The sequence below is a fragment of the Pristiophorus japonicus genome, chromosome 1 (assembly GCF_044704955.1).
Source record: "Pristiophorus japonicus isolate sPriJap1 chromosome 1, sPriJap1.hap1, whole genome shotgun sequence".
NCBI classification, from domain to species: domain Eukaryota; kingdom Metazoa; phylum Chordata; class Chondrichthyes; family Pristiophoridae; genus Pristiophorus; species Pristiophorus japonicus.
In genome coordinates this window covers 3,548,044-3,575,272 of record NC_091977.1, presented here as the reverse complement: position 1 = coordinate 3,575,272, position 27,229 = coordinate 3,548,044, and the positions used below count along the sequence as shown (strand labels likewise).

Sequence of the window (27,229 nt, the reverse complement as noted above, 5' to 3'; positions counted from 1 at the left end):
GGGACTGGGTGTGAGTTAGGACACGGGGCAGTGAGCACAGGGGGTGATGGGTGATCGGGACTTGGTGTGAGTTAGGACACGGGGCAGTGAGCACAGTGGGTGATGGGTGATCGGGACTTGGTGTGAGTTAGGACACGGGGCACGGGAGTGATGGGTGATTGTGACTTGGTGCAAGTTAGGACACGGGGAAAAGGAGTGATGGGTGATTGTGACTTGGTGCGAGTTAGGACACGGGGAACAGGGGGTGATGGGTGATTGTGACTTGGTGCGAGTTAGGACACGGGGCAGTGAGCACAGGGGGTGATGGGTGATCGGGACTGGGTGTGAGTTAGGACACGGGGCAGTGAGCACAGTGGGTGATGGGTGATTGGGACTTGGTGTGAGTTAGGACACGAGGTCATTGAGCACAGGGGGTGATGGGTGATCGGGACTGGGTGTGAGTTAGGACACGGGGCAGTGAGCACAGTGGGTGATGGGTGATCGAGACTGGGTGTGAGTTAGGACACGGGGCAGTGAGCACAGTGAGTGATGGGTGATCGAGACTGGGTGTGAGTTAGGACACGGGGCAGTGAGCACAGTGGGTGATGGGTGATCGAGACTGGGTGTGAGTTAGGACACGGGGCAGTGAGCACAGTGGGTGATGGGTGATCGGGACTGGGTGTGAGTTAGGACACGGGGCAGTGAGCACAGGGGGTGATGGGTGATCGGGACTGGGTGTGAGTTAGGTCACGGGGCAGTGAGCACAGTGGGTGATGGGTGATCGGGACTGGGTGTGAGTTAGGACACGGGGCAGTGAGCACAGGGGGTGATGGGTGATCGGGTACTGGGTGAGAGTTAGGACACGGGGTAGTGAGCACAGTGGGTGATGGGTGATCGGGACTTGGTGCGAGTTAGGACACGGGGCAGCGAGCACAGGGAGTGATGGGTGATCGAGACTTGGTGTGAGTTAGGACACGGGGCAGTGAGCACAGGGGGTGATGGGTGATCGGGACTGGGTGTGAGTTAGGACACGGGGCAGTGAGCACAGTGGGTGATGGGTGATCGGGACTGGGTGTGAGTTAGGACACGGGGCAGTGAGCACAGTGGGTGATGGGTGATCGGGACTGGGTGTGAGTTAGGACACGGGGCAGTGAGCACAGGGGATGATGGGTGAGTGGGACTGGGTGTGAGTTAGGACACGGGGCAGTGAGCACAGGGGGTGATGAGTGATCGGGACTGGGTGTGAGTTAGGACACGGGGCAGTGAGCACAGTGGGTGATGGGTGATCGTGACTGGGTGTGAGTTAGGACACGGGGCAGTGAGCACAGGGGGTGATGGGTGATCGGGACTGGGTGTGAGTTAGGACACGGGGCAGTGAGCACAGGGGGTGATGGGTGATCGGGACTTGGTGTGAGTTAGGACACGGGGCAGTGAGCACAGGGGGTGATGGGTGATCGGGACTGGGTGTGAGTTAGGACACGGGGCAGTGAGCACAGGGGGTGATGGGTGATCGAGACTTGGTGTGAGTTAGGACACGGGGCAGTGAGCACAGGGGGTGATGGGTGATCGGGACTGGGTGCGAGTTAGGACACGGGGCAGTGAGCACAGCGGGTGATGGGTGATCGGGACTGGGTGCGAGTTAGGACACGGGGCAGTGAGCACAGTATGTGATGGGTGATCGGGACTGGGTGCGAGTTAGGACACGGGGCAGTGAGCACAGCGGGTGATGGGTGATCAGGACTGGGTGCGAGTTAGGACACGGGGCAGTGAGCACAGTATGTGATGGGTGATCGGGACTTGGTGCGAGTTAGGACACGGGGCAGTGAGCACAGTGGGTGATGGGTGATCGGGACTGGGTGTGAGTTAGGACACGGGGCAGTGAGCACAGGGGGTGATGGGTGATCGGGACTGGGTGTGAGTTAGGACACGGGGCAGTGAGCACAGGGGGTGATGGGTGATCGGGACTTGGTGTGAGTTAGGACACGGGGCAGTGAGCACAGGGGGTGATGGGTGATCGGGACTGGGTGTGAGTTAGGACACGGGGCAGTGAGCACAGGGGGTGATGGGTGATCGAGACTTGGTGTGAGTTCGGACACGGGGCAGTGAGCACAGTGGGTGATGGGTGATCGGGACTGGGTGCGAGTTAGGACACAGGGCAGTGAGCACAGTGGGTGATGGGTGATCGGGACTGGGTGTGAGTTAGGACACTGGGCAGTGAGCACAGTGGGTGATGGGTGATCGGGTCTGGGTGTGAGTTAGGACACGGGGCAGTGAGCACAGGGGGTGATGGGTGATCGGGACTGGGTGTGAGTTAGGACACGGGGCAGCGAGCACAGTGGGTGATGGGTGATCGGGACTTGGTGTGAGTTAGGACACGGGGCAGCGAGCACAGGGAGTGATGGGTGATCGAGACTTGGTGTGAGTTAGGACACGGGGCAGTGAGCACAGGGGGTGATGGGTGATCGGGACTGGGTGTGAGTTAGGACACGGGGCAGTGAGCACAGGGGGTAATGGGTGATCGGGACTGGGTGTGAGTTAGGACACGGGGCAGCGAGCACAGGGAGTGATGGGTGATCGAGACTTGGTGTGAGTTAGGACACGGGGCAGTGAGCACAGTGGGTGATGGGTGATCGGGACTTGGTGTGAGTTAGGACACGGGGCAGTGAGCACAGGGGGTAATGGGTGATCGGGACTGGGTGTGAGTTAGGACACGGGGCAGTGAGCACAGGGGGTGATGGGTGATCGGGACTGGGTGTGAGTTAGGACACGGGGCAGTGAGCACAGGGGGTGATGGGTGTTCGGGACTTGGTGCAAGTTAAGACACGGGGCAGTGAGCACAGTGGGTGATGGGTGAGTGGGACTGGGTGTGAGTTAGGACACGGGGCAGTGAGCACAGTGGGTGATGGGTGATCGAGACTGGGTGCGAGTTAGGACACGGGGCAGCGAGCACAGTGGGTGATGGGTGATCGGGACTTGGTGTGAGTTAGGACACGGGGCAGCGAGCACAGGGAGTGATGGGTGATCGGGACTGGGAGTGAGTTAGGACACGGGGCAGTGAGCACAGGGGGTGATGGGTGATCGGGACTGGGTGTGAGTTAGGACACGGGGCAGTGAGCACAGTGGGTGATGGGTGAGTGGGACTGGGTGCGAGTTAGGACATGGGGCAGTGAGCACAGGGGGTGATGGGTGATCGGGACTGGGTGCGAGTTAGGACACGGGGCAGTGAGTACAGTGGGTGATGGGTGATCGAGACTGTGTGTGAGTTAGGACACAGGGCAGTGAGCACAGTGGGTGATGGGTGATCGAGACTGGGTGTGAGTTAGGACACGGGGCAGTGAGCACAGGGGGTGATGGGTGATCGGGGCTGGGTGTGAGTTAGGACACGGGGCAGTGAGCACAGTGGGTGATGGGTGATCGGGACTGGGTGTGAGTTAGGACACGGGGCAGTGAGCACAGTGGGTGATGGGTGATCGGGACTGGGTGTGAGTTAGGACACGGGGCAGTGAGCACAGGGGGTGATGGGTGATCGGGACTGGGTGTGAGTTTGGACACGGGGCAGTGAGCACAGGGGGTGATGGGTGATCGAGACTTGGTGTGAGTTAGGACACGGGGCAGTGAGCACAGTGGGTGATGGGTGATCGGGACTGGGTGTGAGTTAGGACACGGGGCAGTGAGCACAGGGGGTGATGGGTGATCGAGACTTGGTGTGAGTTAGGACACGGAGCACAGGGGGTGATGGGTGATCGGGACTGGGTGCGAGTTAGGACACGGGGCAGTGAGCACAGGGGGTGATGGGTGATCGGGACTGGGTGCGAGTTAGGACACGGGGCAGTGAGCACAGTGGGTGATGGGTGATCGGGACTGGGTGTGAGTTAGGACACGGGGCAGTGAGCACAGTTGGGTGATGGGTGATCGGGACTGGGTGTGAGTTAGGACACGGGGCAGTGAGCACAGTGGGTGATGGGTGATCGGGACTGGGTGTGAGTTAGGACACGGGGCAGTGAGCACAGGGGGTGATGGGTGATCGGGACTGGGTGTGAGTTTGGACACGGGGCAGTGAGCACAGGGGGTGATGGGTGATCGAGACTTGGTGTGAGTTAGGACACGGGGCAGTGAGCACAGTGGGTGATGGGTGATCGGGACTGGGTGTGAGTTAGGACACGGGGCAGTGAGCACAGGGGGTGATGGGTGATCGAGACTTGGTGTGAGTTAGGACACGGAGCACAGGGGGTGATGGGTGATCGGGACTGGGTGCGAGTTAGGACACGGGGCAGTGAGCACAGGGGGTGATGGGTGATCGGGACTGGGTGCGAGTTAGGACACGGGGCAGTGAGCACAGTGGGTGATGGGTGATCGGGACTGGGTGTGAGTTAGGACACGGGGCAGTGAGCACAGTTGGGTGATGGGTGATCAAGACTGGGTGTGAGTTAGGACACGGGGCAGTGAGCACAGTGGGTGATGGGTGATCAAGACTGGGTGTGAGTTAGGACACGGGGCAGTGAGCACAGTGGGTGATGGGTGATCAAGACTGGGTGTGAGTTAGGACACGGGGCAGTGAGCACAGTGGGTGATGGGTGATCGGGACTGGGTGTGAGTTAGGGCACGGGTCAGTGAGCACAGGGGGTGATGGGTGATCGGGACTTGGTGCGAGTTAGGACACGGGGCAGTGAGCACAGGGGTTGATGGGTGATCGGGACTTGGTGCGAGTTAGGACACGGGAAACAGGGGGTCATGGGTGATGTGGACTTGGTGTGAGTTAGGACACAGGCTGCCGAGTTTTAGATTACCTCAAGTTTACGTAGAATGTAGGAAGCTGGCCAGGAGTGAGTTGGAGGAGTCAAGTCTAGATGTAAAAAAGGCATGGGTGAGGTTTTCAGCAGCTGAAGAGCTGAGGCAGGGGCGGAGGCGGGCGATGTTACGGAGGTAAAAGATTAGCCACGATCTTATTGAATGGCAGAGCAAGCTCGAGGGGCCGAATGGCCGACTCCTGCTCCTATTTCTTCTGTTCTTGTGTTACCTGCCCTGGGAGTGTTTGATGGGACAGTGTAGAGGGAGCTTTACTCTTTATCTATCCCCATGCTGTTACTGCCCTGGGAGTGTTTGATGGGACAGAGTATCAAAGTTGGTTGCATTCTGATATTGATTGGAAGTACTGACCTCTCCCTGATCAGTCCAAGCATTGACCCCATACAGTGAACAGGCTGTGTGCTGCACTGGGTGGGGGGGCGTTTCTCAATGCCCAACAACTCTGGCTGACTGTGTCTCAGCAGGGAATCCTGTTAAAATGGAGATCCAGTATTTAAGGAAGAGATTTAGAACAGAGCAAAAGAAAGCTCTTAATACAGAGGTGTGGATCTGTGCCATTCACTGGGATTTGTGGCACCGAATGGCCTGTGCCTGTTGGGAGTGGTGTGTATTTCTCTGTAAAATGAGTCATCACCATAGGCAGTCCCTCGGAATCGAGGAAGACTTGCTTCCACTCTTAAAATGAGTCCTTAGTTGGCTGAGCAGTCCAATACGGGAACCACAGTCCCTGTCACAGGTGGGACAGATAGTCGTTGAGGGAAGGGGTGGGTGGGACTGGTTTGCCGCACGCTCCTTCCACTGCCTGCGCTTGGTTTCTGCATGCTCTCGGCGACGAGACTCGAGGTGATCAGCGCCCTCCCAGATACACTTCCTCCATTTAGGGCGGTCTTTGGCCAGGGACTCCCAGGTGTCAGTGGGGATGTTGCACTTTATCAGGGAGGCTTTGAGGGTGTTCCTGTAACGTTTCCTCTGCCCACCTTTGGCTCGTTTGACGCGAAGGAGTTCCAAGTAGAGCGCTTGCTTTTGGAGTCTCGTGTCAGGCATGCAAACATTGTGGCCTGCCCAGCGGAGCTGGTCGAGTGTGGTCAGTGCTTCAATGCTGGGGATGTTGGCCTGGTTGAGGACACTAACGTTGGTGCGTCTGTCCTCCCAGGGGATTTGTAGGATCTTGCGGAGACATCGTTGGTGGTATTTCTCCAGCGACTTGAGGTGTCTACTGTACATGGTCCATGTCTCTGAGCCATACAGGAGGGAGGGTATTACTACAGCCCTGTAGACCATGAGCTTGGTGACAGTTTTGAGCGCCTGGTCTTCAAACATTCTTTTCTCAGGCGGCTGAAGGCTGCACTGGCGCACTGGAGGCGGTGTTGTCGCTGTGGGGGTCGCTGTGAGCTGCAGCCTGTTCCTCGCAGGTAGAGAGTCGATTCCAGGCCTGAATGGCAGCACATTCTGGCTACTTGAAGCTCACTTTGTCACTTTGTTTTCAGAGAGGCCGTCCCTCAGCCCAGATCCACCGAGGACCGCGGATTGGGAGCTGCAGCTGACTGGAGATGATCTAACCCAGAGACTGTTGCAGCCGGATTGTGCCCGCACACGGGCACCCTCCCGAGCCCCTGCCCACACCGTGGGCAATCGGCAGGTCAGGGCACAGCTGAGTGAAATGGAGCAGCAGCTCAGTGCCCTACAGGACATGGCAGTGAACATGGAGCAAGACTTCGCCAACACCAAGATGGTAAGATCCCATGGCCTGCTAAAATACTGCCAGGGTACCGACTAAACCCGGCACCACAGACAGCTCAGGGGGGCGTGGGGGGGCGGTGCATGGGACCTTCATAGGTAGTGCCTCGGAATCGAGGAAGACTTGCTTCTATTCTAAAAATGAGTTCTTAGGTGACTGAACAGTCCAATACGAGAGCCACAGTCCCTGTCACAGGTGGGACAGATAGTCGTTGAGGGAAGGGGTGGGTGGGACAGGTTTGCCGCACGCTCCTTCCGCTGCCTGCACTTGGTTTCTGCATGCTCTCGGCGATGAGACTCGAGGTGCTCAGCGCCCTCCCGGATGCACTTCCTCCACTTAGGGCGATCTTTGCCCAGGGACTCCCAGGTGTCAGTGGGGATGTTGCACTTTATCAGGGAGGCTTTGAGGGTGTCCTTGTAACGTTTCCTCTGCGCACCTTTGGTTCGTTTGCCGTGAAGGAGTTCTGAGTAGAGCGCTTGCTTTGGGAGTCTCGTGTCTAGCATGCGAACAATGTGGCCTGCCCAGCGGAGTTGATCGAATATGGTCAGTGCTTCAATGCTGGGGATGTTGGCCTGGTCGAGGACACTGATGTTGGTGCCTCTGTCCTCCCAGGGGATTTGTAAGATCTTGCGGAGACATTGTTGGTGGTATTTCTCCAGCGACTTGAGGTGTCTACTGTACATGGTCCATGTCTCTGAGCCATACAGAAGGGCGGGTATTACTACAGCCCTGTAGACCATGAGCTTGGTGACCTTAAACACAGAGCAGAACCAGCAGCCTGACATATGACAGCCCGTCCTCTCTGACTGGTATTAATCAATGGTGAACGAGAGACCATTCCCTCACTGACACTACAAGTGAGACAAGTGAGGTTCGATGGCTGCTGGCACAGTTGCCAATGATAGGGAGAGAGAGAATGCAAAAGAGGCCGGAGATCTATGGGCTAGACTTTCCCGAAAGACCCTCAACGCCCGATTGCCCGCTGAGAACCACCGCTAACATTCGGCGAGAAAAGCTGGCGAGAATTTCCATTTTTATGTTTCAAGTAAGTAAAAGTAATCGCCCGGCGAGAAAATGGGCGTCGCTCACTCATTGTTGGTGGTCTCTCGATGCGTAAATGGAAAGTTAGCATCATGGGCGGTTGTTACCGGAATGGACGGTAAGTCCTGAAATTTAGTCCGAGACTGCGGTTGGACCTCGGGAGGGGGGCAAACTTAAAAAAACATTTTCATTGAAACAAAATGTACAAAGCATCCCCAAGACAGTTTTAAACCTAATCACTGTTTTAAGACTTTAAAGAAATAAATAAAGAACCTTTCACTGACCTTTGTTTGCAGGCCCCTCCCTTACCGCCCTGTTTAAGCCGCGTTTACAGGGCGGGGCTCTCGCCGATCTGGACGCCGGCGGTTGAGGCCAGACTTACGCCCTGGCAGTTGTTCTAGGCGTTGCCCGTGGGCGGTCTGGCCCCGGCGGGCGACTTCAGATGTGGGCGATACCGTGAAAAAACTTAAGTGGAAACTCTCGGCGGGTGGAAAAACAGCCGTACCGCCGACAGTGAAGGCGAAAGTCTGGCCCCATGTGTTTGGGGGAGGAAGGGGGAGTTATAGGGCTGGAGGAGCTTGCAGCGTTGGGGAGGGGCGAGGCCATGGAGGGGATTTTTATTTTGCGCTGTTCTACGACCCGGGGTCAGTATGGGCCAGTTTCGACCGGGGTGATGAGTGAGTGGGACTTGTTGTAAGATTGGATACAGGCAGCTGAAGGTGAGAGGGCGGAGAATGGGAGTGCACCCAGGAGGAACATAGGAACAGGAGGAGACCATTCAGCCCCTCTAGCCTGTTCTACCATTCAATGAGATCATGGCTGAACTGCGACCTAACTCCATATACCCGCCTTTGGCCCACATCGCTCAATACCTTTGATTAACAGAAAGCTAGCAATTTCTGATTCAAAATTAACAATTGGTCTACAATCAATTGCAAACTTCTACCGTCCTTTGTGTGTAGAAATGTTTCCTAATTTCACTTCTGAAAGGCCGGGCTCTCATTTTAGACTATGCTCCCTAATCCAAGAATCCCCAACCAGCGGGAATAATTTCTCTCTCTCTACCCTATCCGTCCCCCTTCATAGCCTAAAAACTTCGATCAGATCACCCCATAACTTTCTAAATTCCAGGGAATACAACCCTAATTTGTGTAATCTCTCCTCGTAACTTAACCCTTGGAGTCCAGATATCATTCTGGTAAACCTACGCTGCGTTCCCTCCAAGGCCAATATACCCTCCCTAAGGTGTGGTACCCAGAACTGCTCTCAGTGCTCCAGGTGTGGGCTAACCAGGGTTTGTGCAGCTGCAGCATAACTTCTACCCCCTTGTATTCTAGTCCTCTAGATATAAAGGCCAACATTCCATTGGCCTCTTTCATTATTTTCTGTACCTGTTCCTGACATTTTAATGATCGATGTCCCTGGACATCCCAAGTCTCTTTGGGCCTCCACTGTTTTTAGCTGTTCACCATTTAGAAAGTACCCTGTTCTATCCTTTAGGTCCAAAGTGGATGACCTCACATTTGCCTTATTGAAATCCATTTGCCACAGTTCTGCCCATTCACTGAATCTGTCGATATCCCGGTGTAATTGTATGCTTCCATCCACACTGCTTACAATACCGCCTATCTTTGTGTCATCGGCAAATTTGAATATCTGACTTTCTATACCATCATCAAAGTCGTTAATAAATATTGTGAATAGTTGGGGCCCCAACACAGATCCCTGCGGGACACCACTAAAATTACATGGGATATAATGTTCAGAAACAGGCCATTCACTAGTCAAATCCTGTCAATTTGAGTACCTCCCCATTATCCCTACTGTCTTCTGCCATTCAGCCACTTTCCTAACCAGGTCAATAATTTTCCCTCAACTCCGTGGGCTTCTACCTTAGATAACAGTCTCTTATGTGGGACTTGATCAAATGCCTTCTGGAAGTCCAGATAAATAACATCCATAGACATTCCCCTGTGCACTTTAGTCACCTCTTCAAAAAATTCATTCAGGTTTGTCAGGCGTGACCTGCCTTTCACGAATCCATGCTGGAGAGCATTGGGATAGTCGATCTGGACACTCACAGGTCGTGGTGTCCCCGACCTGCGAGAGACCATCAGCGGCAGGTCGGGGCCATAAAAGGAGCGGTGAGCGGCGGCCATGGGCAGCGTGGCGGTGTACCACGGCAAGGTACAGCCCGAGCTGGTGCAGGAGGGTGACGGCAGCAAAGTGGGACCTCATCAAGGTCCAGGTCGGTGATTGGAGCGTGGGGCAGGTACAGCAGGAGCGGTGAGGTCGGGGCGAAGGAGCGGCGAGAGATTGTAGAGGGACATGGCCCAGGAGAGGCGTGAGTTTGGGGCCCAGAAGAGGCGAGGGCTTAGGGACAGCACGGTCCAGCCCACACTGCGATATGTGTGCGCACTAGGCCCGTGCAGCAGAGCAGGTCTCCAGTTGTCTTGGATAACCCTTGTCACTGGCCCAAGACCTAGCTCTGTCAAGCCCGTGTGGTGGCTGGTGTGCAACGGTCACCCCACGTTAAAAAAATCCATGTACAGGCATCTTCCACCCTTCAGGATGTAGTTCGGGATCTGGAATATTAGGTCCTTCATTGAAACACCTGTGAACTCATCCTTTTTTGGCGTGGAAGCAAGTCATCCTCGATACGAGGGACTGCCTCTGATGAGTCATCTGGAGGTGACAAAGAGATGGATGAGGGTTTCAGCAGTAGGAGGGCTGAGGCAGGGGCGGAGACAAGCAATGTTACAGAGGTGGAAGTAATTAGTCTTATTTAAGGCAAGGATACAGGGTCGGGGTCCAATAATACACCCCTTCCTGCTCCATTTCTACATGCTAGCCCTCGGTGATCTATGTCAGCATGGAGTGAGTATTCTCGTGCATGCCGATAACCCCGGGCTCTGCCCCTCCTTCACCTCCATGCCCGACTCCACCACTGCTAGTCTGATCCCAAGTCATGGATCAGCCAGAACTGTCTCCCTTGACATTGCCCAGACTGGAAGGATGTTTCCAGTGGGGTTCCGCAGGGCTCAGTACTGGGTCCCTTGCTTTTTGTGGTATATATCAATGATTTAGATTTGAATATAGGCAGTATGATTAAGAAGTTTGCAGACGATGCTAAAATTGGCTGTGTGGTTGATAATGAAGAGGAAAGTCATGGGCTGCAGGAGGATATCAATCTACTGGTCAGGTGGGCAGAGCAGTGGCAAATGGAATTTAATTCAGAGAAGTGTGAGGTAATGCACTTTGGAAGGGCTAATAAGGAAAAGGTATATATATTAAGCGGCAGGCCACTTCATAATGTAGATGAACAAAGGGACCTTGGAGTGCTTGTCCACAGATCCCTGAAAGTAGCAGGCCAGATGGATAAGGTGGTTAAGAAGGCATACGGAATGCTTGCCTTTATTGGCCGAGGCATAGAATATAAGAGCAGGGAGGTTATGTTTAAATTGTATAATACTTTGGTTAGGCCACAGCTGGAGTACTGCGTGCAGTTCTGGTCATCGTATTATAGGAAGGACGTGATTACACTAGAGAGGGTGCAGAGGAGATTTACTTGAATGCTGCCTGGAATGGAGAATCTTAGTTATGAGGACAGATTGGATAGGCTGGGTTTGTTCTCATTGGAAAAGAAGAGGTTGAGAGGGGACCTCATTGAGGTGTACAAAATATTGAGGGGCCTGGACATAGTGGATAGTAAGGGTTTATTCCCATTGGGGGAGGGGTCTATTACAAGGAGGCATAGTTTTAAGGTGGTTGGTGGAAGGTTTAGAGGGGATTTGAGTGGGGGCTCAAATCCCCTCAACGCAGAGGGTTGTGGGGATCTGGAACTCGCTGCCTGGAAGAGTGGTGGATGCAGAAACCCTCACCACTTTTAAGAGATGGTTGGATGGGCACTTGAAGTGCAGTAACCTGCAGGGTTACGGACCTAGAGCTGGTAATTGGGAGTAGACTGGATGACCTTTTGTTGGCCGGCGCAGATATAATGGTAAGTACTGCAGGGAATCGAATACGGCCAGGGTGATCTCCTGGACTAGTGTCGATCGTCTGGATGGGTCGGAGAGGAATTTTTCCAGATTTTTTTCTCTCGAAATTGGCCTGGGTTTTTATCTGGTTTTTGCCTCTCCCAGGAGATCACATGACTCCGGTTGGGGTGGAGTGTAGAATGTTTCAGTATAAGGGGTGTCGCAGTTGTGTGGGTTGGGCTGGGTACTCTTTGCCTTTCCGTCATTGTTCATTGTTCATAGGTTTATATGTAACCTTCAGGGCTGCTGACCGAGGGCCATGCGGCTCTTTGTCGGCCGGCGCGGACACAATGGGCCGAAATGGCCTCCTTCTGCGCTGTAGATTTCTATGTTTCTATGTCTAACCCAGTGCCTGCTCTTGCCAACAGCTAATGAACACCATTGAAAACCTGGGCTGTGCCCTCGATCCCGAGGAACCGGTGGGATGCTCCTTTCCCCGGGGCGTTTCGGTGCTGGAGGCAGCAGGTATGGTTGGGCTTTCATTCCTGTTTCAAGATGAGCTGAGTGTCTGAGGATTTCAGTGTTGGAGTGTAGGTGGATGAATGAGCAAACACATGGCAGATGTAGTATAACGTGGATAAATGTGAAGTTATCCACTTTGGTAGGAAAAACATAAGGACAAAGTATTATTTAAATGGTGATAGCTTGGGAAGTGTCGATGTACAGGGGGACCTGGGTGTCCTTGTACACCAGTCATTGAATGCAAACATGGTGCAGCAAGCAGTTAGGAAGGCAAATGGTATGTTGGCCTTCATTGCAAGAGGATTTGAGTACAGGAGCAAGGATGTCTTACTACAGTTATACAGGGCCTTGGTGAGACCACACCTGGAGTATTGTGTGCAGTATTGGAGAAAGGATATACTTGCCATAGAGGGAGTGCAGTGAAGGTTCACCAGACTGATTCCTGGGATGGCAGGATTGTCGTATGAGGAGAGATTGGGTTGACTAGGCCTGTATTCACTAGAGTTTAGAAGAATGAGAAGGGATCTCATTGAAACGTATAAAATTCTGACTGGGTTGGATAGACAGGATGCAGGGAGGATGTTTCCCCGGGGCTGGGAAGTCTAGAACAAGGGGTCACAGTCTCAGGATACGGGGTAGGAAATTTAGGACCGAGATGAGGAGAAATGTTTTCACTCAGAGGGTGGTGAACCTGTGGAATTCTCTACCACAGAAAGCTGTGGAGGCCAAGTCACTGAATATATTTAAGAGGGAGATAGATAGATTTCTAGACACAAAAGACATCAAGGGGAATGGGGGAAAAGCGGGAAAAAGGTGTTGAGATAGAGGATCAGCCATGATCATATTGAATGGTGGTGCAGGCTCGAGGGGCCGAATGGCCTACTACTGCTCCTATTTTCTACGTTTCTCGGACAGGCAGAGAGAAAACCTTTTACTGCTGATAAAATCTGACCAGAGTGGATAGAGCAGGGAAACGGTTCCACTTGCAGAGCCTTTTGTTGAGAATTGTGTATTATTTCTGAAGTTTAATTTACCGATGTCGGCAGCCGATTTGTGCACAGCAAGGTCCCAAAACAGCAGTTGAATGCATGGCTAGATCATGTGTGGGTTGAGAGATAACATTCATGCTCCTCTTCCAATACCACTAATGGGACCTTTAGCACCCACAGGTAGAGAGGGCTTTAGTTTAAAATGTCACTAAAATGCGGCACCTCACGCAGTGCAGTACTCCCTCAAGTACTTGCACCGAGGGGAAATCTCGACTTGTGCGCTTAACTTCTGGAACGGGACTTCAACCCTCAACCATCAACTCACGCAAGGGTGTTACCACTGAGCAGGACTGAAATCTCCTGTGTTAAGGTACAGTACAGGTTCCCTCTACACTGTCCCATCAAACACTCTCAGGGAAGGTACAGGGGGTTAGATACAGAGTAAAGCTCCCTCTACACTGTCCCATCAAACAATCCCAGGGCAGGTACAGGGAGTTAGATACAGAGTAAAGCTCCCTCTACACTGTCCCATCAAACATTTCCAGGGCAGGTACAGGGGGTTAGATACAGAGTAAAGCTCCCTCTACACTATCCCATCAAACACTCCCAGGGCAGGTACAGGGGGTTAGATATAGAGTAAAGCTCCCTCTACACTGTCCCATCAAACACTCCCAGGGCAGGTACAGCACGGGGTTAGATACAGGGTGAAGCTCCCTCTTCACTGCCCCAGTGTGACTGTTTCCCTTTTGCTGAACCAGTCTTTAAGCCTCGATGCTGAATGTTGCTGTTTTTTGCTGAGAGTCCATGGCAGCGAGTGACTAGATGGAGATTGCAGCCTCTCGGTTCACTGGATAGATTTAGCCCGGAGAAAGGTAACTTTGATCTCCTCGATCAGGGCGCATGGAGACCCAGGCTCCAGAGATGAAACTGTTGGTGTCTGTTCCTCTGCCCCTCCCAGTCCCATATCGTCACAGTTCTGTTGATTGATTTTGTGGCATTTGAATCCTGTTGCCAAATCTTCCAATTGCTGGGGTGCTTGCTGAACTCCGGTATACCATGAGTCTTTGCCGCCTCCAGTCTCCCTCCCTTGCTGGCTGAAGCGTGCAATGCTCTGTGTGGTCGAGGTTAGCTCACTCAGTTCCTTGCCGGCCAGGCTCCCATCATCGTGATCCGCACATTCCTGGCAGCCACTGCCTCCTTGAAGCCATGTCTTGGACCCACACATCACTGTTCGCTTCCTCTCCAGCCTGCCTTTACATCATCATCAGAGGCAGTCCCTCGGAATCGAGGAAGACTTGCTTCCACTCTAAAAATGAGTCCTTGGGTGACTGAACAGTCCAATACGAGAACCACAGTCCCTGTCACAGGTGGGACAGACAGTGGTTGAGGGAAGGGGTGGGTGGGACAGGTTTGCCGCACGCTCCTTCCGCTGCCTGCGCTTGATTTCTGCATGCTCTCGGCGATGAGACTCGAGGTGCTCAGCGCCCTCCCGGATGCACTTCCTCCACTTAGGGCGGTCTTTGGCCAGGGACTCCCAGGTGTCGGTGGGGATGTTGCACTTTATCAGGGAGGCTTTGAGGATGGTCCCTTGTAACGTTTCCTCTGCCCACCTGGGGCTCGCTTGCCGTGAAGGAGTTCCGAGTAGAGCGCTTGCTTTGGGAGTCTCGTGTCGGCCATGCGGACAATGTGGCCTGCCCAGCGGAGCTGGTCGAGTGTGGTCAGTGCTGCAATGCTGATAATCGCCTTTCTCGTTCTGTTTTCCCGCTTTGTGTTGGAGCAGCTCTTCACTCTCCGTCCGCCGTGGCCGAGGATGAAGCTGAAGATCTGTGTTACCCGAGGGTAGTGGCTGCAGCGTCTCACGTGTGTGCGGACTGGCATCGTCACACTCCCCCTGTCGCTGCCGAGGAGGAAGCCACTGACCACTGTTACCCGAGGGTGGTAGCTGCTGTGTCTCCCGGGTGTGAGAACTGGCATCGCCACGCTCCCTCTGTCGCTGCCGATGACCTCCGCCTTTCTGCCGGTAACTGCTGCCAGCTGTTCTCAATACGTGGGAGGGCTGTGGGACTGAGGGGAGAAGGCTATAGAGAGGTGCAGGTCCGGGGACATCGTGTCCAACTGCTGCATCCTCGAGCGAATGGAGAAGTTGAACCTCGATAACCTGAGAGATTTCCACAAACCCATGGGGGCCACAGGCTCAAGTCCCTGGGCAGGGACACAGTGTGTATGTGTGTGTGGGCACAGTGTGTGGGCAGGGGCATAGTGTGTGTGTGGGCAGGGGCACAGTGTGTGTGTGGGCAGGGGCACAGTGTGTGTGGGCACAGTGTGTGGGGGGCATAGTGTGTGTGGTGGCAGGGGCACAGTGTGTGTGGGCACAGTGTGTGTGGGAGCAGGGGCACAGTGTGTGTGGGCACAGTGTGTGTGGGAGCAGGGGCACAGTGTGTGTGGGCACAGTGTGTGTGGGGCATAGTGTGTGGGGGGGCAGGGGCACAGTGTGTGTGGGCACAGTGTGTGTGGGAGCAGGGGCACAGTGTGTGTGGGCACAGTGTGTGGGGGGCATAGTGTGTGGGGGGGCAGGGGCACAGTGTGTGTGGGCACAGTGTGTGTGGGGCAGGGGCACAGTGTGTGGGGGAGCAGGGGCATAGTGTGTGTGGGCACAGTGTGTGTGGGGCAGGGGCACAGTGTGTGTGTGGGAACGGTGTGTGGGGGGGCAGGGGCACAGTGTGTGTGGGCACAGTGTGCGGGGGGGCAGGGGCACAGTGTGTGTGGGCACAGTATGTGTGGGGGCAGGGGCACAGTGTGTGTGTGGGAACGGTGTGTGTGGGGCAGGGGCACAGTGTGTGTGGGCACAGTGTGCGGGGGGGCAGGGGCACAGTGTGTGTGGGCACAGTATGTGTGGGGGCAGGGGCACAGTGTGTGTGTGGGAACGGTGTGTGTGGGGCAGGGGCACAGTGTGTGTGGGCACAGTGTGTGGGGGGGCAGGGGCACAGTGTGTGTGGGCACAGTGTGTGTGGGGCAGGGGCACAGTGTGTGGGGGAGCAGGGGCACAGTGTATGTGTGGGAACGGTGTGTGGGGGGGCAGGGGCACAGTGTGTGTGGGCACAGTGTGTGTGGGCACAGTGTGTGGGGGAGCAGGGGCACAGTGTGTGTGGGCACAGTGTGTGGGGGGGCAGGGGCACAGTGTGTGTGTGGGAACGGTGTGTGTGGGGCAGGGGCACAGTGTGTGTGGGCACAGTGTGTGTGGGGCAGGGGCACAGTGTGTGTGGGCACAGTGTGTGTGGGGCAGGGGCACAGTGTGTGTGGGCACAGTGTGTGGGGGGCAGGGGCACAGTGTGTGTGGGCACAGTGTGTGTGGGGCAGGGGCACAGTGTGTGTGGGCACAGTGTGTGGGGGAGCAGGGGCACAGTGTGTGGGGGAGCAGGGGCACAGTGTGTGTGTGGGCACAGTGTGTGTGGGGCAGGGGCACAGTGTGTGGGGGAGCAGGGGCACAGTGTATGTGTGGGAACGGTGTGTGGGGGGGCAGGGGCACAGTGTGTGTGGGCACAGTGTGTGTGGGCACAGTGTGTGGGGGAGCAGGGGCACAGTGTGTGTGGGCACAGTGTGTGGGGGGGCAGGGGCACAGTGTGTGTGGGCACAGTGTGTGTGGGGCAGGGGCACAGTGTGTGTGGGCACAGTGTGTGGGGGAGCAGGGGCACAGTGTGTGTGGGCACAGTGTGTGGGGGGGCAGGGGCACAGTGTGTGTGTGGGAACGGTGTGTGGGGGGGCAGGGGCACAGTGTGTGTGGGCACAGTGTGTGTGGGGCAGGGGCACAGTGTGTGTGGGCACAGTGTGTGGGGGAGCAGGGGCACAGTGTGTGGGGGAGCAGGGGCACAGTGTATGTGTGGGCACAGTGTGTGTGGGGCAGGGGCACAGTGTGTGTGGGCACAGTGTGTGTGGGGCAGGGGCACAGTGTGTGGGGGGCATAGTGTGTGTGGGGCAGGGGCACAGTGTATGTGTGGGCACAGTGTGTGTGGGGCAGGGGCACAGTGTATGTGTGGGCACAGTGTGTGTGGGGCAGGGGCACAGTGTGTGTGGGCACAGTGTGTGTGGGGCAGGGGCACAGTGTGTGGGGGGCAGGGGCACAGTGTGTGTGGGCACAGTGTGTGTGGGGCAGGGGCACAGTGTGTGGGGGGCATAGTGTGTGTGGGGCAGGGGCACAGTGTGTGGGGGGCATAGTGTGTGTGGGGCAGGGGCACAGTGTGTGGGGGGCATAGTGTGTGGAGGGGCAGGGGCACAGTGTGTGTGGGGGCACAGTGTGTGGGGGAGCAGGGGCACAGTGTGTGTGTGGGAACGGTGTGTGGGGGGGCAGGGGCACAGTGTGTGTGGGAGCAGGGGCACAGTGTGTGGGGGCACAGTGTGTGGGGGGGCAGGGGCACAGTGTGTGTGTGGGAACGGTGTGTGGGGGGGCAGGGGCACAGTGTGTGGGCATAGTGTGTGTGGGGGCAGGGGCACAGTGTGTGTGGGGGGCATCGTGTGTGTGGGGCAGGGGCACAGTGTGTGTGGACACTGTGTGGGGGGGCAGGGGCACAGTGTATGTGGGGGCAGGGGCTCAGTGCATGTGGGCTGTGTGTGGGGGGGCAGGGGCACTGTGTGTGTGTGTGGGCACAGTGTATGTGTTGGCAGGGGCATAGTGTGCGTGGGCACTGTGTTGGCAGGGGCACAATGTGTGTGTGGGCACAGTGTGTGGACACTGCGTGTGTGTGGGCACAGTGTGTGTATGGGCACTGTGTGTGTGGGCACTGTGTGTGTGGGCACAGTGTATAGGCACAGTGTGTGTGTGTGTGTGTGTGGGCACAGTGTATGGGCACAGTGTGTGTGTGGGCACAGTGCGTGGACACAGTGTGTGTGTGTGTGTGTGAGCACTGTGTGTGGGCACTTTGTGTGGGCACAGTGAGTGTGGGCACTATGTGTGGGTACTGTGTGTGTGGGCAGGGGCATAATGTGTGTGTGAGCACAGTGTGTGTGTGGGGGCAGGGGCACTGTGTGTGCGTGTGTGGGCACTGTGTGAGAGCACTGTGTGTGTGGGGGCACAATGTGTGGGCAGGGGCACAGAGCAAACTCTCACTGCAATATTGCTTCACTCGTAGAAGTGGGTGTGAAGGCGCACAACCCTTGATGGGTTTCTATTGGTCAGCATAGTTTACCGGAGTGAGTTCCTGATGTGTTTGTGTCTTCATTCACAGATCATAACCAAGTGAGCGGAGAAATGGAGAGGTTAGTATCACATCTGCTAGCTCTGCTTATCCCATAGTAACACGGGTCAGTAACAGTGGTCAGTGTGTTACATAATAACATAAGAAATAGGAGCAGGAGTAGGCCATACAGCCCCTCGAGCCTGCTCCGCCATTCAATACGATCATGGCCGATCCAATCATGGACTCAGGTCCACTTCCCTGCCCGCTCCCCATAACCCCTTATTCCCTTATCGTTTAAGAAACTGTCTATTTCTGTCTTAAATTTATTCAGTGCCCCAGCTTCCACAGCTCTCTGAGGCAGCGAATTCCACAGATTTACAACCCTCTGAGAGAAGAAATTTCTCCTCATCTCAGTTTTAAATGGGCGGCCCCTTATTCTAAGATCATGCCCCCTAGTTCTAGTCTCCTCGATCAGTGGAAACATCCTCCCTGCATCCACCTTGTCAAACCCCCTCATAATCTTATACATTTCGATACGATTACCTCTCATTCTTCTGAATTCCAATGAGTAGAGGCCCAACCTGTTTATCATCATCATAGGCAGTCCCTCGAAATCGAGGAAGACTTGCTTCCACTCAAAGTGAGTTCTTAGGTGGCTGAACAGTCCAATACGAGAACCACAGTCTCTGTCACATGTGGGACAGACAGTGGTTGAGGGAAGGGGAGGGTGGGACAGGTTTGCCGCACGTTCCTTCCGCTGCCTGCGCTTGGTTTCTGCACGCTCTCGGCGATGAGACTCGAGGTGATCAGCGCCCTCCCGGATGCTCTTCCTCCACTTAGGGAGGTCTATGGCCAGGGTCTCCCAGGTGTCGGTGGGGATGTTGCACTTTATCAGGGAAGCTTTGAGGGTGTTCTTGTAACGTTTCCTCTGACCAACTGTAACATGGTAACTGTAACCACAGTAACGTGGGTCAGTAACAGGGCTCAGTAATAGGGCTCAGTAATGTGACTCAGTGTGTTTAAACCTCAGTTTTGTACACTGTATTCTCCCTAGCCCAATGACGGTGAGCTGATTGCCTCGAGTGCTGCCCCGCTCTGCGACGCACACTCCCAGGCTGGACCCTGGAGCCTCCAAAACAGATACACCGCCTTGGGTACTGTTGGGGGGGATGACTCACCAGGGAAGGGCAGCAGCAGCCAGATTCATGGCACCAGGGGTGGCTCTGCTGCACAGGAGGGCAGGAAAAAGTGTGGGAGAGCGATAGTGATAGGGGATTCTATTTTACGGGGAATAGATAGGCGTTTCTGCGGTCGCGACCGAGCCTCCAGGATGGTATGTTGCCTCCCTGGTGCAAGGGTCAAGGATATCTCGGAGCGGGTGCAGGACATTTTGAAGGGGGAGGGTGAACAGCCAGTTGTCGTGGTGCATATAGGTACCAATGATACAGGTAAAAAACGAGATGAGGTCCTACAAACTGAATTTAGGGAGCTAGGAGTTAAATTAAAAAGTAGGACCTCAAAGGTAGTAATCTCAGGATTGCTACCAGTGCCACATGCTAATCAGAGTAGGAATCGCAGGATAGCTGAGGTGAGTACGTGGCTTGAGCAGTGGTGCAGAAGGGATGGATTCAAATTACTGGGACATTGGAACCGGTTCTGGGGGAGGTGGGACCAGTACAAACCGGACAGTCTGCACCTGGGCAGGACCGGAACCAATGTCCTAGGGGGAGTGTTTGCTAGTGCTGTTGGGGAGGGGTTAAACTAATATGACAGGGGGATGGGAACCTATGCAGGGAGACTGAGGGAAGTAAAATGGGGGCAGAAGCAAAAGACAGAAAGAAGAAAAGTAAAAGTGGAGGGCAGAGAAACCTAAGGCAAAAAACAAAAAGGGCCACATTACAGCAAAATTCTAAAGGGACAAAGTGTGTTAAAAAGACAAGCCTTGAAAGCTCTGTGCCTCAATGCAAGGTGGACGAATTAACTGTGCAGACAGCTATTAACGAATATGATATAATTGGTATCACGGAGACATGGCTCCAGGTGACCAAGGCTGGGAACTCAACATCCAGGGGTATTCAACATTTCGGAAGGATAAACAGAAAGGAAAAGGAGGTGGGGTAGCGTTGCTGGTTAAAGAGAAAATCAATGCAATTGTAAGGAAGGTCATTAACTTGGATGATGTGGAATCGGTATGGGTGGAGCTACGGAATACCAAAGGGCAGAAAACGCTCGTGGGAGTTGTGTACAGACCACCAAACAGTAGTAGTGAGGTTGGGGACAGCATCAAACAAGAAATTAGGGATGTATGCAATAAAGGTACAGCAGTTATCATGGACGACTTGAATCTACATATTGACTGGGCTAACCAAACTGGTAGCAATACCTGTGGAGGAGGATTTCCTGGAGTGTATTAGGGATGGTTTTCTAGACCAATATGTCGAGGAATCAAGTAGAGAGCTGGCCATCCTAGACTGGGTGATGTGTAATGAGAAAGGACTAATGAGCAATCTTGTTGTGCGAGGCCCCTTGGGGAAGAGTGACCATAATATGGTAGAATTCCTTATTAAGATGGAGAGTGACACAGTTAATTCAGAGACTACGGTCCTGAACTTAAGGAAAGGTAACTTCGATGGTCTGAGACGTGAATTGGCTAGAATAGACAGGCGAGTGATACTTAAAGGGTTGACGGTGGATAGGCAATGGCAGACATTTAAAAATCACATGGATGAACTTCAACAATTGTACATCACTGTCTGGAGTAAAAATAAAACGGGGAAGGTGGCTCAACCGTGGCTAACAAAGGAAATTAGGGATCGTGTTAAATCCAAGGAAGAGGCATATAAATTGGCCAGTAAAAGCAGCAAACCTGCAGACTGGGAACATAAGAACATAAGAACATAAGAATTAGGAACAGGAGTAGGCCATCTCGCCCCTCGAGCCTGCTCCGCCATTCAACAAGATCATGGCTGATCTGGCCGTGGACTCAGCTCCACTTACCCGCCCGCTCCCCATAACCCTTAATTCCCTTATTGGTTAAAAATCTAGAATTCAGCAGAGGAGGACAAAGGGTTTAATTAGGAGGGGGGGAAATAGAGTATGAGAGGAAGCTTGCTGGGAACATAAAAACTGACTGCAAAAGCGTCTATAGATATGTAAAGAGAATAAGATTAGTGAAGACAAACGTAGGTCCCTTGTGGTCAGAATCAGGTGAATGTATAATGGGGAACAAAGAAATGGCAGAGCAAGTGAACACATATTTTGGTTCTGTCTTCCAAAGGAAGACCCAAATAACCTTCCTGAAATACTAGGGGAAATCCTTATTAGTGTTAGGGAAATTGATGGGATTGAAGGCCGATAAATCCCCGGGGCCTGATAGTCTGCATCCCAGAGTACTTAAGGAAGTGGCCCTAGAAATAGTGGATGCATTGGTGATCATTTTCCAACAGTCTATCGACTCTGGATCTGTTCCTATGGACTGGAGGGTAGCTAATGTAACACCACTTTTTTAAAAAGGAGGGAGAGAGAAAACGGGGAATTATAGACCGGTTAGCCTGACATCAGTAGTGGGGAAAATGTTGGAATCAATTCTTATAGATTAAATAACAGCGTATTTGGAAAGCAGTGACAGGATCGGTCCAAGTCAGCATGGATTTATGAAAGGGAAATCATGCTTGATAAATCTTCTAGAATTTTTTGAGGATGTAATTAGCAGAGTGGACAAGGGAGAACCAGTGGATGTGGTGTATTTGGACTTTCAAAAGGCTTTTGACAAGGTCCCACACAAGAGATTGGTGTGCAAAATTAAAGCACATGGTATTGGGGGTAATGTATTGACGTGGATAGAGAACTGATTGGCAGATAGGAAGCAGAGAGTTGGGATAAACGGGTCCTTTTCAGAATGGCAGGCAGTGACTAGTGGGGTGCCGCAGGGCTCAGTGCTGGGACCCCAGCTATTTATAATATACATCAATGATTTAGATGAAGGAATTGAGTGTAATATCTCCAAGTTTGCAGATGTCTCTGAGCTGGGTGGCGGTGTGAGCTGTGAGGAGGATGCTAAGAGGCTGCAGGGTGACTTGGACAGGTTAGGTGAGTGGGCAAATGCATGGCAGATGCAGTATAATGTGGATAAATGTGAGGTTATCCACTTTGGGGGCAAAAACATGAAGGCAGATTATTATCTGAATGGCGGCAGATTAGGAAAAGGGGAGGTGCAACGAGACCTGGGTGTCATGGTACATCAGTCATTGAAAGTTGGCATGCAGGTACAGCAGGTTGTGAAGAAGGCAAATGGCATGTTGGCATTCATAGCTGGGGGATTTGAGTATAGGAGCTGGGAGGTCTTACTGCAGTTGTACAGGGCCTTGGTGAGGCCTCACCTGGAATATTGTGTTCAGTTTTGGTCTCCTAATCTGAGGAAGGACGTTCTTGCTATTGAGGGAGTGCAGCGAAGGTTCACCAGACTGATTCCCAGGATGGCAGGATTGACATATGAGGAGAGACTGGATCGACTGGGCCTGTATTCACTGGAGTTTAGAAAAATGATCTCATAGAAGCATATAAAATTCTGACGGGACTGGACAGGTTCGATGCAGGTAGAATGTTCCCGATGTTGGGGAAGTCCAGAACCAGGGACACAGACCAAGGATAAGGGGTAAGCCATTTAGGACCGAGATGAGGAGAAACTTCTTCACTCAGAGAGTTGTGAACCTGTGGAATTCCCTGCCGCAGAGAGTTGTTGATGCCAGTTCACAGGTTATATTCAAGAGGGAGTTAGATATGGCCCTTATGGCAAAAGGGATCAAGGGGTATGGAGAGAAAGCGGGAAAGGGGTACTGAGGGAATGATCAGCCATGATCTTATTGAATGGTGGTGCAAGCTCGAAGGGCCTACTCCTGCACCCATTTTCCATGTTGCTCTGTTTCTATGGCTGTGTTCCAGGTGTGTTTAACATCCTTTCTCTTTGCAGCTCCACCAATGAGCACCTTCACCTGAGTGGATTGAGCGGTGTCAGTGATATCATCGCTGACCTGATTAATGAGGACAAACTGTCTGCCCAAGCCTTGGGCCTTTCTGAGGAACAAGCCAAGAAACTCTCCAGGTAACTAGAGCCCACGATGCTGCTTCAAAATCCTCCGCCCCACCGTCTGCCCCCCTCAGAGGCACAGTGATACATGGGCTGTGAAAAACACAATCCCACTGGTACTTCTACCCTGCTGTACCTGCCCTGCGAGTGTTTGATGGGACAGTGCAGAGGGAGCTTTACTCTGTATCTAACCCCCTGTACCTGCCCTGGGAGTGTTTGATGGGACAGTGTAGAGGGAGCTTTACTGTGTATCTAACCTCGTGCTGTACCTGCCCTGGGAGTGTTTGATGGGACAGTGCAGAGGGAGCTTTACTCTGTATCTAACCCCGTGCTGTACCTGCCCTGGGAGTGTTTGATGGGACAGTGTAGAGGGAGCTTTACTCTGTATCTAACCCGTGCTGTACCTGCCCTGGGAGTGTTTGATGGGACAGTGTAGAGGGAGCTTTACTCTATCTAACCCCCTGTACCTGCCCTGAGATTGTTTGATGGGACAGTGTAGAGGGAGCTTTACTCTGTATCTAACCCCGTGCTGTACCTGCCCTGAGATTGTTTGATGGGACAGTGTAGAGGGAGCTTTACTCTATATATAACCCTGTCTCTGGGTATCTCCACACCGTGATACTCCTTGTTTCTGTACACACACTCATCCATTGTTTCTCCAATTTGCAGATATTCTAAGCCTCCAAAGAGAACCGAGAAGGAACAGAAGGAGATAAAGGAATGGATGAAACGCAAGAGACAGCAAAGACTTGAAACATATCGGGAACATCGAGAAGAACTGAAGGAAAGGGAGCGAGCCCCTTACCTGCCCAAGGTGAGGCGTGTGGGTGGCCGGGATTCACTGCCGCTTGCTGCACAGCTAGGTCCACCCATCACTTCCTCGGCAGTTTGAAGATCTTTTTTTCTACTAAACATATTCTTCGCTTCCTCACAGAAACACTTCACCAGCCGGGAAATTAAAGAGAAGCACAAACAGAATGAAGTGAAGAAAAGGTAATTTATTTAATCGTATAAAGGCCAAGTGTGAGTAATTATTCACCCCGTGTCGTCATCAGAGGCAGTCCCTCAGAAGTGAGGAAGACTTGCTTCCACTCTTAGAATGAGTTCTCAGGTGGCTGAACAGTCCAATACGGGAACCACAGTCCCTGTCACAGGTGGGACAGACAGTGGTTGGGGGAAGTGGAGGGTGGGACTGGTTTGCCGCACGCTCCTTCCGCTGCCTGCGCTTGGTTTCTGCATGCTCTCGGCGATGAGACTTGAGGTGCTCAGCGCCCTCCCGGATGCACTTCCTCCACTTAAGGCGGTCTTTGGTGTATCGTAACACTGAAAGTTTCCAGGTAAACTGTTTGGGCAGGACTGCCTTCCTCTCACTGTGTGTATATCAACAATGTGGTATATATTCAAGAGGGAGTTAGATATGGCCCTTACAGCTAAAGGGATCAAGGGTTATGGAGAGAAAGCAGGAAAGGGGTACTGAGGGAATGTTCAGCCATGATCTTATTGAATGGTGGTGCAGGCACGAAGGGCCGAATGGCCTACTCCTGCACCTAGTTTCTATGTTAAAGCTCTCATTGATGTTTACTCGTCACTCTGCTGATATTTCTATCTCTCTCCAGGATAACTTTGGCTGTGAACCGTGAGACACGAGCTCGGGCAGCGCTCAGCTTGATGAAGGAGATGTTGTGTGACACCACCCAGCTTCCAACCGCTCGGCACAGAACCCCAGGGGAAAGGTCGGAGAGATCGGCAAGAAGCACTCGGGGTCCCTACTACAGCACTCCCAGGGGGTAAGTACCAGAGTGAGGGTCTCTCAGTCAGTACTGATTCCTCCCCCAGGGAGTAAGTACCGCAGTGAGAGGCTGTGTGAGTGCGAGGTGTGTACAGTGTGTGCGAGGTGTGTACAGTGTGTACAAGGTGTGTACAGTGTGTGCGAGGTGTATGCAGTGTGTGCGAGGTGTGTACAGTGTGTGCGCGCGGTGCGTACAGTGTGAGCGCGAGGTGCGTACAGTGTGATTGCAAGGTGCGTAGTGAGTGCGCGAAGTGTAGAGTGTGCGCGAGGTGCGGGGGTGTGTACAGTGCAGGGTGTGTATAGTGTGTGCGCAGGGTGGGGTGTGTACAGGGTGTGTCCAGTGCAGGGTTTGTCCAGTGTGAGGTGTGTGTATAGGGTGTGTACAGTGAGGGGTGTGTACAAGGTGAGGTGTGTACATAAAAACATACAAAATAGGTGCAGGAGTAGGTCATTCGGCCCTTCGGGCCTGCACCACCATTCAATAAGATCATGGCTGATCATTCACCTCAGTACCCCTTTCATGCTTTCTCTCCATATCCCTTTAGCCAAAAGGGCCATATCTAACTCCCTCTTGAATATATCTAATGAACTGGCATCAACAACACTCTGCGGTAGAGAATTCCACAGGTTAACAACTCTCTGAGTGAAGAAGTTTCTCCTCATCTCAGCACTAAATGGCTTACCCCTTATCCTTACCCAACATCGGGAACATTCTTCCTGCATCTAACCTGTCCAGTCCCGTCAGAATTTTATATGTTTCTATGAGATCCCCGCTCATCCTTCTAAACTCCAGTGAATACAGGCCCAGTCGATCCAGTCTCTCCTCATATGTCAGTCCTGCCATCCCGGGAATCAGTCTGGTGAACCTTCGCTGCACTCCCTCAATAGCAAGAACATCCTTCCTCAGACTAGGAGACCAAAACTGAACACAATATTCCAGGTGTGGCCTCACTAAGGCCCTGTACAACTGCAGTAAGACCTCCCTGCTCCTATACTCAAATCCCCTAGCTATGAAGGCCAACATGCCATTTGCCGCCTTCACCGCCTGCTGTACCTGCATGCCAACTTTCAGTGACTGATGAACCATGACACCCAGGTCTCGTTGCACCTCCCCTTTTCCTAATCTTCCGCCATTCAGATAATAATCTGTCTTCCTGTTTTTGTCACCAAAGTGGATAACCTCACATTTATCCGCATTATACTGCATCTGCCATGCATTTGCCCACTCACCTAACCTGTCCAAGTCCCCCTGCAGCCTCTTAGTGTCCTCCTCACAGCTCACACTGCCACCCAGCTTTGTGTCCTCTGCAAACTTGGAAATATTACACTCAATTCCTTCATCCAAATCATTAATGTATATTGTAAAGGGCTGAGGTCCCATCACTGAGCCCTGCAGCATCCCACTAGTCACTGCCTGCCATTCTGAAAAGGACCCGTTTATCCCGACTCTCTGCTTCCTGTCTGCCAACCAGTTCTCTATCCACGTCAGTACATTACCCCCAATACCATGTGCTTTAATTTTGCACACCAATCTCTTGTCAAAAGCCTTTTGAAAGTCCAAATACATCACATGCACTGGTTCTCCCTTGTCCACTCTACTAGTTACATCCTCAAAAAATTCCAGATTTGTCAAGCATGATTTCCCTTTCATAAATCCATGCTGACTTGGACCAATCCTGTCACTGCTTTCCAAATGCGCTGTTATTTCATCTTTAATAATTGATTCCAACATTTTCCCACTACCGATGTCAGGATAACCGGTCGATAATTACCCATATTCTCTCTCCCTCCTTTCTTAAAAAGTGGTGTTACATTACCTACCCTCCAGTCCATAGGAACTGATCCAGAGTCGATAGACCATTGGAAAATGATTACCAATGCATCCACTATTTCAAGGGCCACTTCCTTAAGTACTCTGGGATGCAGACTGTCAGGCCCCGGGGATTTATCGGCCTTCAATCCCATCAATTTCCTTAACACAATTTCCCGCCTAATAAGGATTTCCTTCAGTTCCTCCTTCTCACTAGATCCTCAGTCCCCTAGTATTTCTGGAAGGTTATTTGTGTCTTCCTTCGTGAAGACAGAACCAAAGTATTTGTTCAATTGGTCTGCCATTTCTTTGTTCCCCATT

General features: G+C 53.0%; 1 protein-coding gene across 1 annotated transcript in view; it reads left to right on the top strand.

Moving 5' to 3' along the window:
* The window catches only part of cplane1 (ciliogenesis and planar polarity effector 1), a 306,637-nt gene that overhangs the window by 271,133 nt on the left and 8,275 nt on the right, over window positions 1–27,229 (top strand). The window contains exons 40-47 of the mRNA XM_070877077.1: window positions 6,273–6,517; window positions 11,970–12,066; window positions 14,833–15,072; window positions 18,272–18,302; window positions 23,193–23,324; window positions 23,979–24,123; window positions 24,244–24,302; window positions 24,926–25,096. Coding sequence (XP_070733178.1) covers window positions 6,273–6,517; window positions 11,970–12,066; window positions 14,833–15,072; window positions 18,272–18,302; window positions 23,193–23,324; window positions 23,979–24,123; window positions 24,244–24,302; window positions 24,926–25,096 — 1,120 coding nt within the window. The remainder of the gene's footprint in view (window positions 1–6,272; window positions 6,518–11,969; window positions 12,067–14,832; window positions 15,073–18,271; window positions 18,303–23,192; window positions 23,325–23,978; window positions 24,124–24,243; window positions 24,303–24,925; window positions 25,097–27,229) is intronic.